Below are 15,890 nucleotides of genomic sequence, written 5' to 3'. Positions count from 1 at the left end.
CATTGACGTGGGACTGGAGGGGCACAGCCGCGGGGGATAACAACTTATCGTGGCACTGAGTGTCTCTTTGTATTTTTCAAGAGAAACGTAAACCCATCACGCACCCGACAACGCGTGCCTCCTTCATTGCTAAACAATAAGGCGTGTCGGGCCTGTCGGTGTGTGGCATGAGTTAGCTGTCATTGCTGGGCATTGGCAATGGCATCGATGCGTCACATCAGTAGCATGCGGTAGTTTAACCACACGTAAATGGTTATGAATGTCTTATTGAAAAATTCTTAGTCACATTTTTTTTAATCCTCAACCTTCGCACGAAAATTCCGTTTATTAACGCTGATTGAGGATGATTTGGTGGATTTTTCGATGTGATTTGAGAGCGTGATGCGAGGGAGGATGACGGGGAAGGACGAGAGGTGCACTGACTTTATTTTTATCGATGGGAATGAGAACGATCTGAGGAGCTGCCGGCATGAGGACCAGCTGATGAGCCGCGTTTGTATTTTTTAGATTTCATGGTTGGGGGTTTTGAGGGTTAGGGAGGGGGGGCTTGGGGATTTTTTAATGTCTTATTCAGATTCGAAGGTGCGAGGGATGGTTTTACTGAAGATCTGGAGACTTTGAGGAAAGTCTTCTTTAAGTCTTTGTGACAACAAAATATTTCAATCAGTTAATAACAGATTGAAATACCATTTTATCTTCATTGATGAATTTTAAAAAATTATCTCAGGATTTTTAAAATTTATTTTAAGTAAAAAATTACAAACTTTCATGTTTTTCTGGATTTTTTAAAGGCAAGATCGCCTTCTCTCATTAAAGATCTACGTATGAGAAAATGGGAATTCACTAGGAATTTTTTTTCAATAGAAAAGTTCAAATTTTCCAAGTTATTTTGTTTGATTTTTTTTAATGAAGAAAGAAGACAAAATAGAGTAATGAAAACTAGGAGAATTCATTTTGAGGAATTTTTACAGAAAATGTCTGAGTAGAAAAATTTGTATAGAAAAATGAAATTTTGATTTTTTCTATAATTTTTTTATTCATTATAAATACATAAAATAGTTCCTATTGGAGATTTTCTAGTTAAAAAAACGCGCTGGAAAGCGATGGTATTCTTCAATAGAATCGGCCAAAAACTAATGGAAAGTTCAATAGAAAGGGGTAGCCACATCCATAATTATAATTATCCTTAAATTATTAAGTAGTCAATTTGTTAGGAAGATTGGCGATTATTTGGATAATCGCCAATCCCTTATAAATAATTTAGTATTATTTACCTAACAGAAAATTTACACTTCCACATTATTAAATATTTAACTCATCATCAATTGGAAATTTAGATTATTAATCATTTTTCTATTTTTAAATTTCGATTGGTATAATTAAACCTTAATCAATATAGATAAAAAATTCTTTTAATAGCGAATGTTCTAACGAATTCGCTAGGTTTTTCTAAATTAAATTTAATTAAAATTTTTTTATCCGTGCTAGATAACTCTCCGGCATTTCTTCGTGCATGTGGTCTTCAATTTCGAAAATTGCTATTGAATAATCCTATAAACAATTCTCTCCCGCCACACCTCAATCCAGAATTTTTTAAAAGAATTTATACTGCATTTCTGCAGCCTTAACTTCTCCAACTGCTAATAAATTCTTCGTGGTTTTCTGATTTATTACGGAGCGACTTTTACGCAGGTCTGGAGGCTCTCGAAACCACCGTCGAAGATGAGGTTGAATGAACCGACGATAACCGCCCGACGAATTTGTCGTCAGGTAGATTTTGAGGGGAAAAAACAAATGGGAGATTCAGTTAACTCTTTATTCAAACAATTGTAGAATCGCCTTATCAGGGGCACTGACGCATCCGTTCGTCAGTCTGCTGGTGATAATGCTCGGGAGAAGGGAGATAAGGGAAGAGGAGTTAAAGACCCCTGCGGATGCTGCGACGCCTGCCCCAGAGGTCAGAATCGGCAGAAAAAGGCGATGAGTAATGAATGAGTTTTTTATGATTTCACAAATGAGTCAAACTGAAACATTGCCCTGTGGATTAAACGCAATATCAAGTCGGAAATATTCTCAGAAGTTAACTTCCGCTGTTTCTGTATAACAGATTTTTAACTAAAATAAATCTTGAATAAAACAAATTATGAAAGACTCGACAATGTTGTTACATTTTCTTTCGAAAATATAAAAACTACTACATTTTTTATACAGTTTTCTGGAGAAGAAGGTCTTATTATGAATTAATAAAAATGAAGAGTTGAACAACAACTCGTGTTCAATGATTCTGGACGATTTAAAATCCATTTAGAAAATTCCACGAGTCCGGGCACAGCAGGCGCCGCCCTAATGACTCAATATGAGGCATTAATTTCTCCAGACTAAAAACCAGAACCAGAAAATGTATTTATAAGTTAATTTCCGGTGCTCTGTAACCAAATTTTTATTCGTATAGATCTTGAAGGGGAAAAAAACTGAAGTCATATGACTGTGTTTATCGAAAAATGTGAAAAAATCGTATTTACAGTCGACAAAATGCTTCACAAAAAACCAAAATTCTTTTCCTCCATATATGAGAAAATTTTCTAGAAAATTTCTTAAGAAAATAAGTTGTACAGAAAAATCGAATTATATTGACTTTTTCTACTGAATATTTTCTATTGAACATTTCAATAGAATCGGCCAAAAACTGATAGAAAGTTCAATAGAATTTTCTAACGAAATCTTAAAGTTTTTCTATTAAATTGTTTCGTGCGTGGTATTCTGTAATTTATGCTGGCAGTTTTCCATGGAAAATTTCTCAATAGAATAGGCTATCTGAAGAAATGGAAATCTATTGTGATTTTTTTTCCATTGAATATTTGAATATTTCATCGAAAATTTTCGATAGAATCTAAATAATATATTACGATACAAGTGAGAAAAATTGATTGACGAGTGTGAGGGTTCCAGGTCCAGCCCAAGGTGCGGTGTTCAATCCCACTCATCAGGAAGTACAGCTTTCACACGTATCGTATGAGATTTTACGATACTAGTGAGAAAAGGCAGTTCTATGCGCGCGACGCGTGCACGGAGAATATATTCAGTAAAAATTACGGAACAATTCATGTATAATCCGCAATGGGGAATAGTTTTCCGGCAATTTTTATAAGAATGGAAGAAATCTGAAACGTTCAGTGAATTTTCAGGTTCATCACCGAACAAAGTACGAAATTGTCACGAAATTTTTCCCGAAGAAGTAAAATCTTGCAGGAGTTTCCCGACTTAGTGTGCCTTCAAAATCAAAAATTCTTGAACGTTCAACATTTTTTATGAAGCTGGTGAGTTATTTCCACGTTCCGTTCCGTAAAATTTCTCATTCGTTGGGGAAAAATTACAGAACAACTTGGTTGAGACCTGATCAGACGGATGGTTAATTTTTACGGAAAAATTTCGTACAATTTCAGTTCCGACTCGCACTTTTCATTGAATTTTACTTCGCTCGCGGATTACGTTTCGAAACGTAATTTTTCCTTTTTTCCTGGAAATTTTATTGAATTTTTCTCTCCGTGTGCAAAAAAGTGCCCTTCTTTCCCTCGTATAATCAACCCTACCAGAATTTCTTTCCACTTTTCCCGCGTGTTCCCAAGACAACCTCCGCAACTCCAATAAAACAAGAAAAAGCCTCTCCACGTCTAAAAATTTTAATGTCCAAAGAATCACCACAAAAACTATCTCGAAAATTCGATAAGATCAGGTACATCAGGTTGGCAGGGTTCCTTGTACCAGGGGTCCTCGAGTTCCCACAGATCGCGATGGATTTGCTCCCTCCCCGGTGGAGGTCTGCACTTGGGGATGGGTGGATACTTGTCAATATTAAAGAACCTCTCCAGCTCCTCAATATCATTCTTAATAGTGGAATGCGGATAGTACATGGCCTCGGGCCTGAGCCCCGCTCTCCCCTGGATCCTGGGCATGGGCGCCTTGACCCTGGACTTGCAGGGCATGGGCATCCCCTCCTCGTCCTCCTCGAACGATATATCCGCGTCCATAATATTCTGATAAAGCGGGGCCTCGAGGTCGAAGTCATCCTCCTGCGCCGCCCTGTGGAAGCGGTCCTCCATCCTCCTCTCCTGCTCCTTTCGCTTCCTGAATTCCCTGGCGGCGACGATCGCCGGGTGATCGCGTCCATACTCCAGGTGGAAAACCTCGTCGTCAGGGCCGGGGACCCTCTGGAGTCTCCTCCGCGGTGAGGGGAGAATCTCTTGTTCGAACTCCTCCAGCGGCAGTCTGTCGACATCGAGGATCTCCAGGTCGGGGTCGACCCCGGGGGCGGTGACACTCGCCAGTTCCATGATGAAGTCCCTCCTCGCCTGCTGGAAGTCGTCGAGCTTCTCCTGGACAGCCGCAGCCTCCGCGGCGTCCTGGTCGTTCAGGCTCTGGCTGATCATCTGAATCGAGCGGTTCATGCTCGCAGCCGCCTCCGCCGGCGCCGCGCCCTCCGCCTCCGCCTCCTCAGGCGGCATTATCTGCACTATCGTCGTCTGCTCCTCGTGGACGACCCCCGGGGGAATTATTATCGTTCCTATCTCCCCGTCGCCCACAGGCACCGCCTGAATCACCTCAGCATGCCCCGATTTCGCCTGGTGGCGGCTCTCCTCCAGGATTTCCGCAGCCGCCGCCTGTATCTGCTCCTGGCGCGGCCCCGCGGGTCGTCGGGGAGACGACCGACGACTTGGGCCCGGTCGTCGACGAGCGGAGGCCGCCTCCAGGGCCGCCTGCTTCCGCTGATCCTCCAGGATCTTTGCCTGCGCCTGCGCCTGGCGCGCCAACATCGCTTTCGTCATCTTTGGCTTGTCGAATATCACGCGTCTAGGGGGCGGCGGCGGCGGGGCCGTCTTCGCTAGGCTCTGGCGAGCCCGAGGCTTCGCCGCTTTGGCCTCCGGCAGCACCACTGCCACGTTCTTCGCCTCCCGCAAGAGTTGACTCTTCGTCTTCCGGGGGCGGGTGACCGTCCGCGAGTCGATGGGGCGACGACCCCTCTGCCCGGGGGTCCGGTCGGCCATGGTGGGCACTCACAAGAGGGGGGGTTAAATTATTTTCAACATACTTTTTACAGTGGAGACTCGGCACAGCGGTTTTTAGAGACAATTTTGGGTTTTTATTAATACATGGTTTTTGGGGGTTTCAGGTTTAGTGGAGAATTTTCAAGGGGTTGAAAACATTTTACTAGAATTTTGACGGTTTGATGGTTCGTGTGAAGGGATTTGTTAACTAATTTGTACGGGTTTCTTTTGTTTGATTTTCATTTTGAGGGGGTGGAAGGGGGGAGTAATGAAAGATGACTCGAGAATATTGGTTATGATTATTTTGAAGTTCTCGATAATTCATAGAATTAGAGGTATTCAACAGACATTTTTATATCGTTTTGAAGACTTTCCGCATTCGACTTCATGTGAGGAAGAAGAGGTACTTCGGAAAATTGTGCGCGGATTATTCTTTAAATAGCTTTGAAAGGTGGATTCAGCGGGAAATCGATAGGAAATATGTTTATTGGAACTATTAACTTTTACTTTTACCAACTTTTAACGGCGTAAATCATCAAAAGCTGTTTCTTCCTTCTGAATCCCCTAAAAATGTAGTTATTATAAACATTGATCCTCATTATTTCGCCAATACCTTTGAAACTAATGGAAGAAAAAATATTTGAAAAGAAAATTTTACAACTTTTTGAATCCTCTGAAAAAATTGTTGCCATGAAGTATTTCAAACCTCGTTCCAATTTTAATTTTTAATTAAGCACGGAAGACTCTTCGAAGATTTTTCTCCAGATTATTTTGTGAATGTCTATACAAGCTAACAAGTTCGGAGAAGGAGAAAAAATTTTTTCAAGCCATCTAAATTCTCCATAATAAATAGCTGTTTTCGTCACATGGAAGAAAAACTTTTCTGACGAGTGTGACGGTTGCAGACCGAGACGAAGCCGAGGAATTCAATCACACGCGTCAGAAAAGTTCTTTTCGCCCTAATGACGAATATAATTTTTCTTCACAATGTCCCTAAACGACGTTTTACGGACGGTGTGAAGACAAATATCTCACAAATTCCTTTATATCGTTTGCTTCTGAAGATAAATGCAAAATAATCCACAGATCTGTTGTGAATACATCTGCAGTAATTTTCCAATTTCCTCTGGCGCCATCCTTCCTCATTTTCCTTTCCTTCCCATGGAAATTCTTTATTTTTATTTCCCACTTTTTAAAATTGTATTATCTTTGAAATTAATGGGGGAAAAAAGACCTCCTTCCTTCCCAATTCAAATTGTCGATCGAACACAGAAGACGATTCAGGGAATTGACTCCAGATTATTTCGTCAATATTTCTGAAATGAACAAATTATGAGAAAAAAAAATTTTTCATGCCCCCTGAATTCTCCACAATAACAATTTTGTCACGAATTCTCCTAAATCTCTTGCATCCAAAGATGCGTGCAAAATAATTCTCAGACCTATTTTGAATCCATCTGAAGTAATTTTGAAATATCCTCCGGCGCCACCTGCCCTTCCGCTTTAAAAATAGCCAGACCCACGTGATCACCGTGATCGGAGTGCACGTGTGGTTGTTTATATTCTCCACGAGTCAAAATTACAATCGGAGTAACATCTGTAGTAAATAAATCACCACCATGGGACGACTGGCAACAGTGAGTTTAAGAAACTAAAAAATAATTTGCGCTTTTTCAACTTAAAATTGCACATTAGATTGCAGGTGACGAGGCGACCGGTGAAAAATCCCGCACTTTTGTATTCCACGATGAGGGCCACACGCTGGGGAACGTCCTGCGTTCTGTCATCTCGCAATAGTGAGTTCATTAATTAAACACTAAATAATCGGTGAAGAATGAAAATGATTTTCTTCATCGTGAAATAGCTGAATTACATTTGAATTGTTGTCGTGACGTCCACTTGCAGTCCCGACGTCCAATTTTGTGGTTATACGGTGCCTCATCCCTCAGAAGCAAAGATGCACTTCAGGATACAGATGAAGAAAGGAAGAGCTGTGGATGCACTCAGACAGGGGCTGGAGGACGTCGAGAAACTGTGCGAACACACGACTAAAACATTCACACGGGCCTGGGAGGCATTCCAACAAACGTCAACCTCGACTGAATAAAAAATAATCTAATATTTGAATATGACATCGTGAAAGCCGTAGTTTCCGGACACTCAGGACCAGTTTCCGGAGATATAAAAATGTGTAACGTTATTTCCATTGAGAGCAAAATTGTCTTGGGGGTTTTGCCTGCTGTCCCTTAATGATTCAAACAATTTCGTTGAAGAAAAGACAAACACCATTAATCTAATTGTTATTCTGTGACGTTTCGTTAATTATTTTACCATCATACTCTGGACAAATCACACGCAGACAAAATAAAGTTCTTTTCGTTATTCTATCTGTAAAAGAAAAGTCAATAGATGCTGATAGTACTGAATTTTGTAGAGATTTGTTCTATAAGAATTTTTTTCTTGGATCCTGTAACGAGGAGCAAACAAAACGGCATTAAAAATGTATGCGCAAGATTCTTTATGAGAAAAAATTGCAAGAGAATGATCCATAGAAAATCAAATGTATTGATTTTTGAACATCGAACATTTATTCAAAAATCTATCGTGAAATTGCGTAATTAAGTTAAATTTTCCATCGAAAATGTACTCCACATACTCCACATCAAATATAGCCTCTGTTATTTATATTTTTATAGACTTTTTTATTTTAAAAGACCTTCATTATTTCCCTCCCTCCAGTACCCAGCTATTTTGTAGAGATTTGTTCTGCAAGAATTCTTTTACATAATTTTTTTCTTGGATTCTGTAACGAGGGACAAGAAATTCCATAAAAAATGTAAGCACAAGATTTTTGAGAAAAATCGCAAGAGAATGGTGCATAAAAAATCAAAATCTTTGGATTTTGGGTCATCAAACATCTATTGAAAAATTTTGTGAAATTGCTTAATTCAGTAAAAACTAAACTTACTCCATTCTTCTATTATTTCTATTTACACAATTTAACATTGGTTTAAGGGTGCCAAGTGAATTTGGCGATGACCTTGAAAATTGACATTCACCAACAAAGTTATAATGTTTTTAATTAATAGTATTAGACAGATGGTGAACATCGGTGACAATTTTAAAATTTTAGAACTTATGGATATCGAGAAATTAAATAAACAAAATCAGTCTTATACACGGCCTCTTATGGAGTTTTGATTAAATTGAACGTTTCAACCCCCTAGGAACTCAAGAAAAATTTGAAAAAATTCGAAGATGGGGAATGATGTGTTCAATGTGATGGTCACAAAAAACAATGGGGTACCGGGGTGAATAAGAGAGATATTTCAACCCGCCGTACCCATTTGATCCCATGCTTTCTCGAGACTCGTCACGCGAAATAGAGGATTTTCCGCATTTATTTTTTCGATGTCTAGTTCCGGTTGCGGATTTGAAATTTCGTCGGATGGATGAATACATATTTCTCCAATGATGGAGGGAAAGAAAAAATGTTTTTGAATCTTTTTTCAAATTCACTTGGCACCCTTAAATGTGAGATGTGGAGAGAAAAACGTGAATATCTCGGAAGCTAGATGCGACAAAGTGGGCCCTTTTCACGTGGACGTACACATATTTTCTCCCACGTCACACCTCTATTATTCTCCCTCCTCCCACAACCCAGCTATATTCAAAAGGAATAAAAAGGTTAAAACAGGACAAAAATCATGGTCTTCAGTGTCAATTTATTGAAACGTCTTAAACAACCTCGGCAGCCCGTTGGCCAGTAACGGGTCTGTGATTTTTGGACAACCAGTCCGCATGTTCCTGGTAGGGGGCCTCAGACAAAGGCATGTCCTTCCACAGGTCTGGGGTGAGGTAGGCATAGGTCTTGGCGATTCCAGCGTACGTGGCCTTGGCGAAATTGCCAAGTGTGCAGGTGGAGCCACGTGCTGATGTGTAACAGTCCTCAATACCAGCCATCTGAAGAAGCTTCTTGGGGACTGGGGCTGAGACGATACCAGTTCCTCTGGGGGCTGGGATCAGACGCACCTGAACGGATCCACACTTGCCAGTGACCTTGCACGGCACAGTGTGGGGCTTACCAATCTTGTTACCCCAGTATCCACGACGCACTGGAACCACTGAGAGCTTGGCGAGGATAATTGCGCCACGAATGGCGGTGGCTACTTCCTTGGAGCACTTGACACCGAGACCAATGTGACCGTTGCTGTCTCCGATGGCTACGAATGCCTGAAATAAAAATGTTTTTGGTGAAGCAGTGATTTTCGGGGTGATCACCACATTAATAAACATTTCAGTGATGAATGGGGACGTTCAGACGTGACGTCATAATGCAGATATCTTCGATCCAGTAAAACGCATATGAAAAAATTGAATAGCAATTCTATTGAATTTATAGTGAAGGCTTATAAGAATTCTATTAAGAAATTCTAGTCGTTTTATTGTTTAATTTTATTGAAAATTATGCAATTTTAACGTGCGTTTTTCGGTAGATATTTTTTGACATATCTAATCTTGTCACCTTGATGTTAATCTAGATATGTTAAGTTATTCTTGAAACTGATAAACATTCCAGCGATGAATTGGGATGTTCAGGCGTGACGTCATAAGGCATATTTTGTCAATCGATTCAGACATTTGAAAAAAATCGATAGACATTCCATTGAATTTCTAGTGAAAGTTTATGAGAATTCTAGTCGTTTTATCGATTGATTTCATTGAAAATAATGCAATTTTAACATGTGTTTTTCAGTAAATATTTTTTATATATTTTATATCTAACCTTATCATCCTGATCTTGATCTACATAAGTTAATTTATTCTTGAAACTGGTATTCTATAAATATGTAATATTCTGTGAATATCCAATGTGTTTTTTTGACTCTATAATTAGCCTGTGGGTTATAGGATCTGTATACGACAGTAAATAAATAAATCAAATGAATAAAAGGTATGAGCACGCGCTTTTACTAAAGTATCAACAATCGATGAATTCCAAATATTCACATTTTAAAATGTGTTCTAGAAGGAACTGAACTGAAATTGCGATTGAAATCATGAGCGATTGATTTATTATTGTAAACTAAAAATTTAACAGCTTATAAATTGGAGCATATGATTCTCTTCAGTCGTATTGCTTTAGCAACGAGAATGATTATAAACAATTAATTGAACAAAGGGATATCGAATCTGACAGGAAAAAAGATGGAAAGGCATCAACATGTGCTGGTTTTCTAATATTTTCCATTAAATTCTCATATTCAACAGTAAACAAATGTCATGTAAACCCCCATTGTTGGATTATGTTGGAAATTTTCCTCATCCAAATGTCAGCCAATAGAATTGCACTAGTCGACTGTTATTTCATATAGTCAATACGGTATTCAGCTGATAATTTTTGATAATTCAACTGGTAATTTTTCATGTTGACTATATTTCGTCGTCAAGTTTTTCAGGAAAAATGACTCGTGCTTCGCACTCGTGATTTTTTAACCTGAAGAACTTGACTCCTTCGTTTGTTTGCAACGAACCTATCGAGAAGTGCTCGATAATTTTGAAGCTCTCGTGGTATTACTTGCGGTAATAAGTTGAATCATAATGGTGAAATGTTAAAGGTAAGAAAGAAGTCGATTTACCTTGAATCGAGTACGCTGACCAGCACGAGTCTGCTTCTGGACAGGCATGATCTTGAGAACCTCATCCTTCAGGGATGGCCCAATGAACTGATCAATGATCTCGTACTCTTTGATGGGGAGGGAGAAGAGGTAGATGTCCTCGAGGGAGCGGATCTTTCCGTCCCTGACCAGACGTCCCAGCTTGGTAACTGGGATCCATTCCTTCTGGTCCTCCTTTCCACGACCACGTCCACGGCCTCGGCCGCGACCACGTCCCCCACGGCCTCCACGACCCCCACGGTCACCTGCACCTCCACGATTGCCAAATCCACCACGGAATCCACCACGAGCGGCTGGAGCTGCGTCCGCCATTCTGGTGGTAAATGAGAGAACAATGGCTTTAGCAAGATCGAATTTAACTTTATCATCGATCATCCAATTATTCTAAGAACGAGTGATTTTAAGAGAAGATGTAAAGAGGACTTATTTATACTCGAGTGAGCTCTCTCGTTTCTGCGACTACTTCAGCTAGTGGTTCATTGTATTTTTCATCCTTTCATTTATTTTTGAAAATAATAAATGTAACAATAAACAATCAAAGGAACATATAATTTAATGTCACGTTTCCAGCATGACTTTTTACAGCTAGAATTATATTATTTTACATTAAATGATTGCTTCATGTCACAAGTAGTTTAATTGTTCCATAAAGTATCCAGAACAGAATCCACTCATTAGTTAATCTTTGGTGAAGAGCCTGGCTTATACAAATCTTTTTTATCTCTTTAAAAGAAGATATTTTTTTAATTTTCCATTTCTATCATACGTTTTTATATACCCTTTATCTTTATTATACCTTTTTAAAAAGGAATATAAAACAAAAATTTCAGTAGCGAAGTGGTAAATGGAGATAAGTCAATTTTGACTGTTGACCAGTTTTTAAACAATATCTCGGAATCTAAGGGAGATAGCAACATTTTTGTTATAACCTTTTTTGTGGAGCCGATTGAGTGCTACGATAAATGTAATTACGAAAATTTCGCCATCGCCCTTAGATTCGGAAATATTCCTTAAAAACTTAACTGGGAGATAAGTTAACTTATCTCCCTTTAACACTTGACTACTGATTTGTATAATCTAGGAAGAATATCGTTTATTCTTGGAGGGTTTGGAGTGATGACAGGGACCGCCTAACCTCTCTTCCCTGCACGTGGCATCGCCTCTACATATGGAAAACTCAAAATCCGTAAACCCCCAACGGCTTCATGCAGAAAAAAATTAATTGAAGGATTTTATCCACTTCTTACCGTGTTTTTTAATGCGGATAATAGGAAATAAATGATAAAATTGTGGAGTACTCACGCTATTCCTCTTTCTGGTGAGGGATTCACGAAAGAAAGAACAAGTCCCAGGAAATCCGCCAGAGGGCGTCATATTTCCGTCAGCCCGACAACTTCCGGAATTCAAGAGACTACTATGAGTTTTAAAAGTCGTGGGCTATTGGAGTGAGATTGCTCATGCATTGAAGATCGATTATATTTGTCTAAAAACGAATAATTAGCGCAAAAAAAATTAATTATTTATTGTTCATTTGTCCCGCAGACGCTTAATGTTAAAAATAGTCCAAAGCCCCCAATTTTTTATCTACAGAGGTATTTTTTTACAATTACGAATTATTTATTCGAAATTCGAATCCTACACAGCTGATTTCGTTTTGTTTAATATAAAACTTTTCACCATCCATGTAAATTAAACAGAAAAATTATCCTTAAAATATTAAAAATATTTTGTTGATTCTTTCTGAAATGTGTTTCGGGCTGTTTTGCGTAGAGTGTGCAATTTAATTCCTTATTGTTATTGCACAAATTATTTCAACAATTTTGAAAAAAAAATTAGAGGCACTGGACTATTTTCAACATTTTAAGCGTCTGCGGGGCAAATGAACAATAAACAATTAATTTTTTTGCGCTAATTATTCATTTTTAGACATATATAATCGATCTTCAATATATGAGAAATCTCCCCTTAACGAAGAAGACTAAAAATATTCAGGAATGATAACACACAATCAAAAAACCAAATAATCGCATATAAATTCGTTTATTGTTATAATCATTATCTGTATAATATATTTGAAACAATATTATTTCTACAACATTGCATAAAAATATACAAAGACATGAAAAAATGTCTCGACTCTCGTACAATAAAACATTGTTTTGTGAATAATTTTTCCACTGATACATATTTCATTTTGTCCTTCAATTGTAATTAAAATTGTCAACTGATTTTTGTTCTCAATTTATCATTTTCGTATTAATTTTCAATATTTCTCTTCATTAATTATATTAACCGATCTAATCCTGAATAATCTGATTTTCCATCATTTTCAATAACTTAATAATACAACTTAATATTTCCAACTCATTCAGGGTATTTTCAACATCAGCCCGAGTAATAAAAAAATGTTAATTCATTTTCAGAAAGCTTAAACAATAGGTAGTGAACCCAAAAATAGAAAAAAAAGAAAACTAGAAGAAACGTTTTGTTATCCTTGTTTTTTTTTGTTTATTCGTTTTTTTGGAATGCGCTGTACTTCGAATATAAATTATACACATAACGACGTAATGCGAAAAAATATATAATGCATTATATAGGCACGATGAAAAATTTTCTTCTGAATAGATTGATAATGCGTTTTTACATTTCCCTCTGAACGAAAATCACACATTCGTTCGAAAGGGCTGTTTTACTCGTCAAAATGAAGCGCCCCCTTTTTTTCTTTCATGACAATAACATTGTACGACATTAGAATTTTCGTTTTCTCGGTGAGATCATCAGCCAAATAATAACAATAATGATAAGTAATGTTATATGTACTTAGTGATAAAATTGATGAAAAAAAGAAGAAAGAAATTGCTTCGACAAGTAATCCTGATTCAGTTGTGGTCTGTACAGCCACTTTTATGTACACACTGTGTATCATTAACCATTAGTTCATTAAAAGTTTTTAATTCATTTAGTTATTACTATACTTCTGTACCATATTTGCCTCTTCATTCACATTAGCAACATAAATAATAACGTAATGCTGGTATTTACAGACTATCCTCGCGCTTTCGTTTATTCATTTAATTATTATTTATTTTAACGCCCTCCCCTCCCCGTTCTAAATCGTTCTATAACTTTATACCATGATACGTTGGGTGTACACGTGTTCGTAAATTTTCACGATTAATTTTATCCCTTTCCTGGTATTAAAAAAAGTATATAAATTCCAATTACGGCGAACTTCCCGGGTTTCAGCCGGTGGGAATAAATGAAGGCTATATTTCCTATCGTTATTTATAACTATATATCACAATTATTGAAAAAGTTAGAAATCGATGATTTTTGGGGATTCATAGAGCTCTGGGTACTGCGGGGTAGGTGGAACGATGAGATACCAAACGAGAAAATTACGATCACGTGTATTCATCATCATTCTCGACTCTCACTCTTCTCTTGGATCAATCAATCATATTTACAAGGCAGCAAAAAGAATTTCCCTATTCATGCAGAAATACTGATACAACGGGCGAGATGTATCGATCGATCGTGTGGTAATGTTGAGCCAGCACTGAGAATTTACCCCTCTCCGTAATTACAAATACATAATGTTGAGTTATGCTCTTGATTGCTGCTGAGTAAATCCCGTAGCAAAAGGCCGTATGGTAAAAATTTCAGCCTGTTCTGGTCGTTTTTTTATTGAGTAAATTAGCTGAGAACACGCAGGAGAAAATTCTTCGATGGGAAGAATTCTTATTGCTATGTATTCGTTTGAAAATTCTACTCGTTTTTTTATATTTTAATCGAAAAACAGCAATTTTTTTTCTATCGAAATTTTGATTTTTTTGAGTAATTGATAGGCACGAATTTATCTAGTTCTTCATGTTGTGTATGTTGGCTCAAGGAAAAAATAAAATAGTCATCACGTATGGAAATATTTAATTGAAAAACTTTGCATCTTCTCTGAGAAATTGTATTGAACTGCATTAAAATCCTAGTGGAGTAGAATTCTAATAAAATAAATATAGGAAAAACATGGGAAAAATTTATAGATTTTGCTAGACAATTCATTCTCTCCGGATTTTTGCCGTAAGAATGAAAGAATGATTGGGTACGCGTTTCCCAATTTGTTTTCTTGGATTTCGTTATGAGAAACGAATGAAAACAGCGGAAAAAAATTGAAAATTTATGCTTTGCAATTCTTGCAAAAAAATAAAAATCTATTGACGTTTTTCATCAACTATCCCAAAAACCGATTGAATTATTGAATCGAATGTGAACAAAACTCCGACAAAATTCTACAGTTCCAACACAAATTCGCCAGGATTTTCAAAGAAAGCGCGAGGTTTTTCTATTGAATTTTTCCACACGCGATGTCTACGAATACTTCCCTAAAAAATCGTCAACAGAATACGCTGTATAGAAAGATAAACCGCTAAAAAATCTGCTAAGAAAATAGCAGAATTTTTAATGGAAATAAAAAAAAAGAAAACCAATACAATTTTCCAACGAATCCATTAGGTTGTCCGCATAATTTTGTCCTGCCCATTCCATAACTAATTTTCTTTTTTCTAAATTTATACCTGTCCGTCACTAAGAGACGACTCATGTGAAATCGATGAGGCACAGTGGATCGTTCATTAAAATATTGAAAGACTTGAATAACTCAACGCCCCATCATCTGAGGTGTCAGAATTTTCCCAAGGATTTTCCTCACGTAATTCCTCTCTCTCTCTCTTCCCGACCCCTCTGCACTCCTATTTTCGGTTCTAGCTTCTCCCTGACCGTGATATTGATCCTCCTCCCCTCTACCCGAAGCACAACCGTCAGACGGCTCTTGCCACCCAAGTCGACATTACCCACTTTGCATTATGATGAATCGCGTAAACAAGACAAAATGAAATCACCACTGACAATGACAATCGTATGATTAAAAAAAAAATCAGCATTTTGAAAAAAACAACTCGATTCACGTGAGTAAAAAGCATCAACGTATTTTTATTTCTCATAACAGGTTAATGTTCAACATTCTTTAATGCTATACACGAATGCCCAGATTATTTTTTCACCATTGTATATAAAATTATAAATATTATAAATAATTGGCTATAGTTTTTTCCACCTTTACATCCAATAATAATACCATCATTAACGTAACAGAGAGGAAAATTTAGAATAAAAA

At 37.6% G+C, this 15,890-nt stretch overlaps 4 protein-coding genes across 4 annotated transcripts; 2 read left to right on the top strand and 2 right to left on the bottom strand.

Annotated features, from left to right (window-relative positions):
• The first annotated feature begins 182 nt into the window (after positions 1-182).
• Positions 183-2,080, top strand: LOC107038667. Its single transcript, XM_015257890.2, has 3 exons — positions 183-492; positions 1,693-1,770; positions 1,834-2,080. Exons 1-3 carry the CDS (start codon positions 382-384, stop codon positions 1,993-1,995), a joined length of 351 nt encoding a protein of 116 aa, XP_015113376.1. The 5' UTR covers positions 183-381; the 3' UTR covers positions 1,996-2,080.
• A 1,619-nt stretch (positions 2,081-3,699) lies between these two features.
• On the bottom strand, positions 3,700-5,245 carry LOC107038666. Its single transcript, XM_015257889.1, has one exon. The coding sequence runs from the start codon at positions 5,040-5,042 to the stop codon at positions 3,708-3,710; it is 1,335 nt and encodes a 444-aa protein (XP_015113375.1). The 5' UTR covers positions 5,043-5,245; the 3' UTR covers positions 3,700-3,707.
• Positions 5,246-6,578: 1,333 nt separating this feature from the next.
• On the top strand, positions 6,579-7,892 carry LOC107038678 (probable DNA-directed RNA polymerases I and III subunit RPAC2). The gene is made up of 3 exons (XM_015257904.2): positions 6,579-6,679; positions 6,738-6,838; positions 6,948-7,892. Exons 1-3 carry the CDS (start codon positions 6,662-6,664, stop codon positions 7,147-7,149), a joined length of 321 nt encoding a protein of 106 aa, XP_015113390.1. The 5' UTR covers positions 6,579-6,661; the 3' UTR covers positions 7,150-7,892.
• Positions 7,893-8,750: 858 nt separating this feature from the next.
• On the bottom strand, positions 8,751-12,074 carry LOC107038677 (40S ribosomal protein S2). The gene is made up of 3 exons (XM_015257903.1): positions 12,023-12,074; positions 10,682-11,033; positions 8,751-9,275 (listed from the first exon to the last, which is right to left on the bottom strand). The coding sequence occupies exons 2-3, from the start codon at positions 11,030-11,032 to the stop codon at positions 8,781-8,783; spliced, it is 846 nt and encodes a 281-aa protein (XP_015113389.1). The 5' UTR covers position 11,033; positions 12,023-12,074; the 3' UTR covers positions 8,751-8,780.
• Between the last annotated feature and the right edge of the window lie 3,816 nt (positions 12,075-15,890).

This window comes from Diachasma alloeum, unplaced genomic scaffold (genome assembly GCF_001412515.2).
Source record: "Diachasma alloeum isolate Michigan unplaced genomic scaffold, Dall2.0 Dall_scaffold_00286, whole genome shotgun sequence".
Lineage (NCBI taxonomy): Eukaryota > Metazoa > Arthropoda > Insecta > Hymenoptera > Braconidae > Diachasma > Diachasma alloeum.
This window is presented reverse-complemented; position numbering and strand designations above follow the sequence as displayed.

Bases quoted from the DNA above. Each gene is read 5' to 3' on its own strand.
- LOC107038667 (XM_015257890.2), top strand. From the start codon at position 382: ATGCGAGGGAGGATGACGGGGAAGGACGAGAGGTGCACTGACTTTATT. The intron at 493-1,692 runs GTTTGTATTTTT...ACTTTTACGCAG, and splicing joins AGGACCAGCTGATGAGCCGC to GTCTGGAGGCTCTCGAAACC. The intron at 1,771-1,833 runs GTAGATTTTGAG...AAACAATTGTAG, and splicing joins CCCGACGAATTTGTCGTCAG to AATCGCCTTATCAGGGGCAC.
- LOC107038677 (XM_015257903.1), bottom strand. From the start codon at position 11,032: ATGGCGGACGCAGCTCCAGCCGCTCGTGGTGGATTCCGTGGTGGATTT. The intron at 9,276-10,681 runs GTAAATCGACTT...TTTTTATTTCAG, and splicing joins GTCAGCGTACTCGATTCAAG to GCATTCGTAGCCATCGGAGA.
- LOC107038678 (XM_015257904.2), top strand. The intron at 6,839-6,947 runs GTGAGTTCATTA...GTCCACTTGCAG, and splicing joins CGTTCTGTCATCTCGCAATA to TCCCGACGTCCAATTTTGTG.
- LOC107038666 (XM_015257889.1), bottom strand. From the start codon at position 5,042: ATGGCCGACCGGACCCCCGGGCAGAGGGGTCGTCGCCCCATCGACTCG.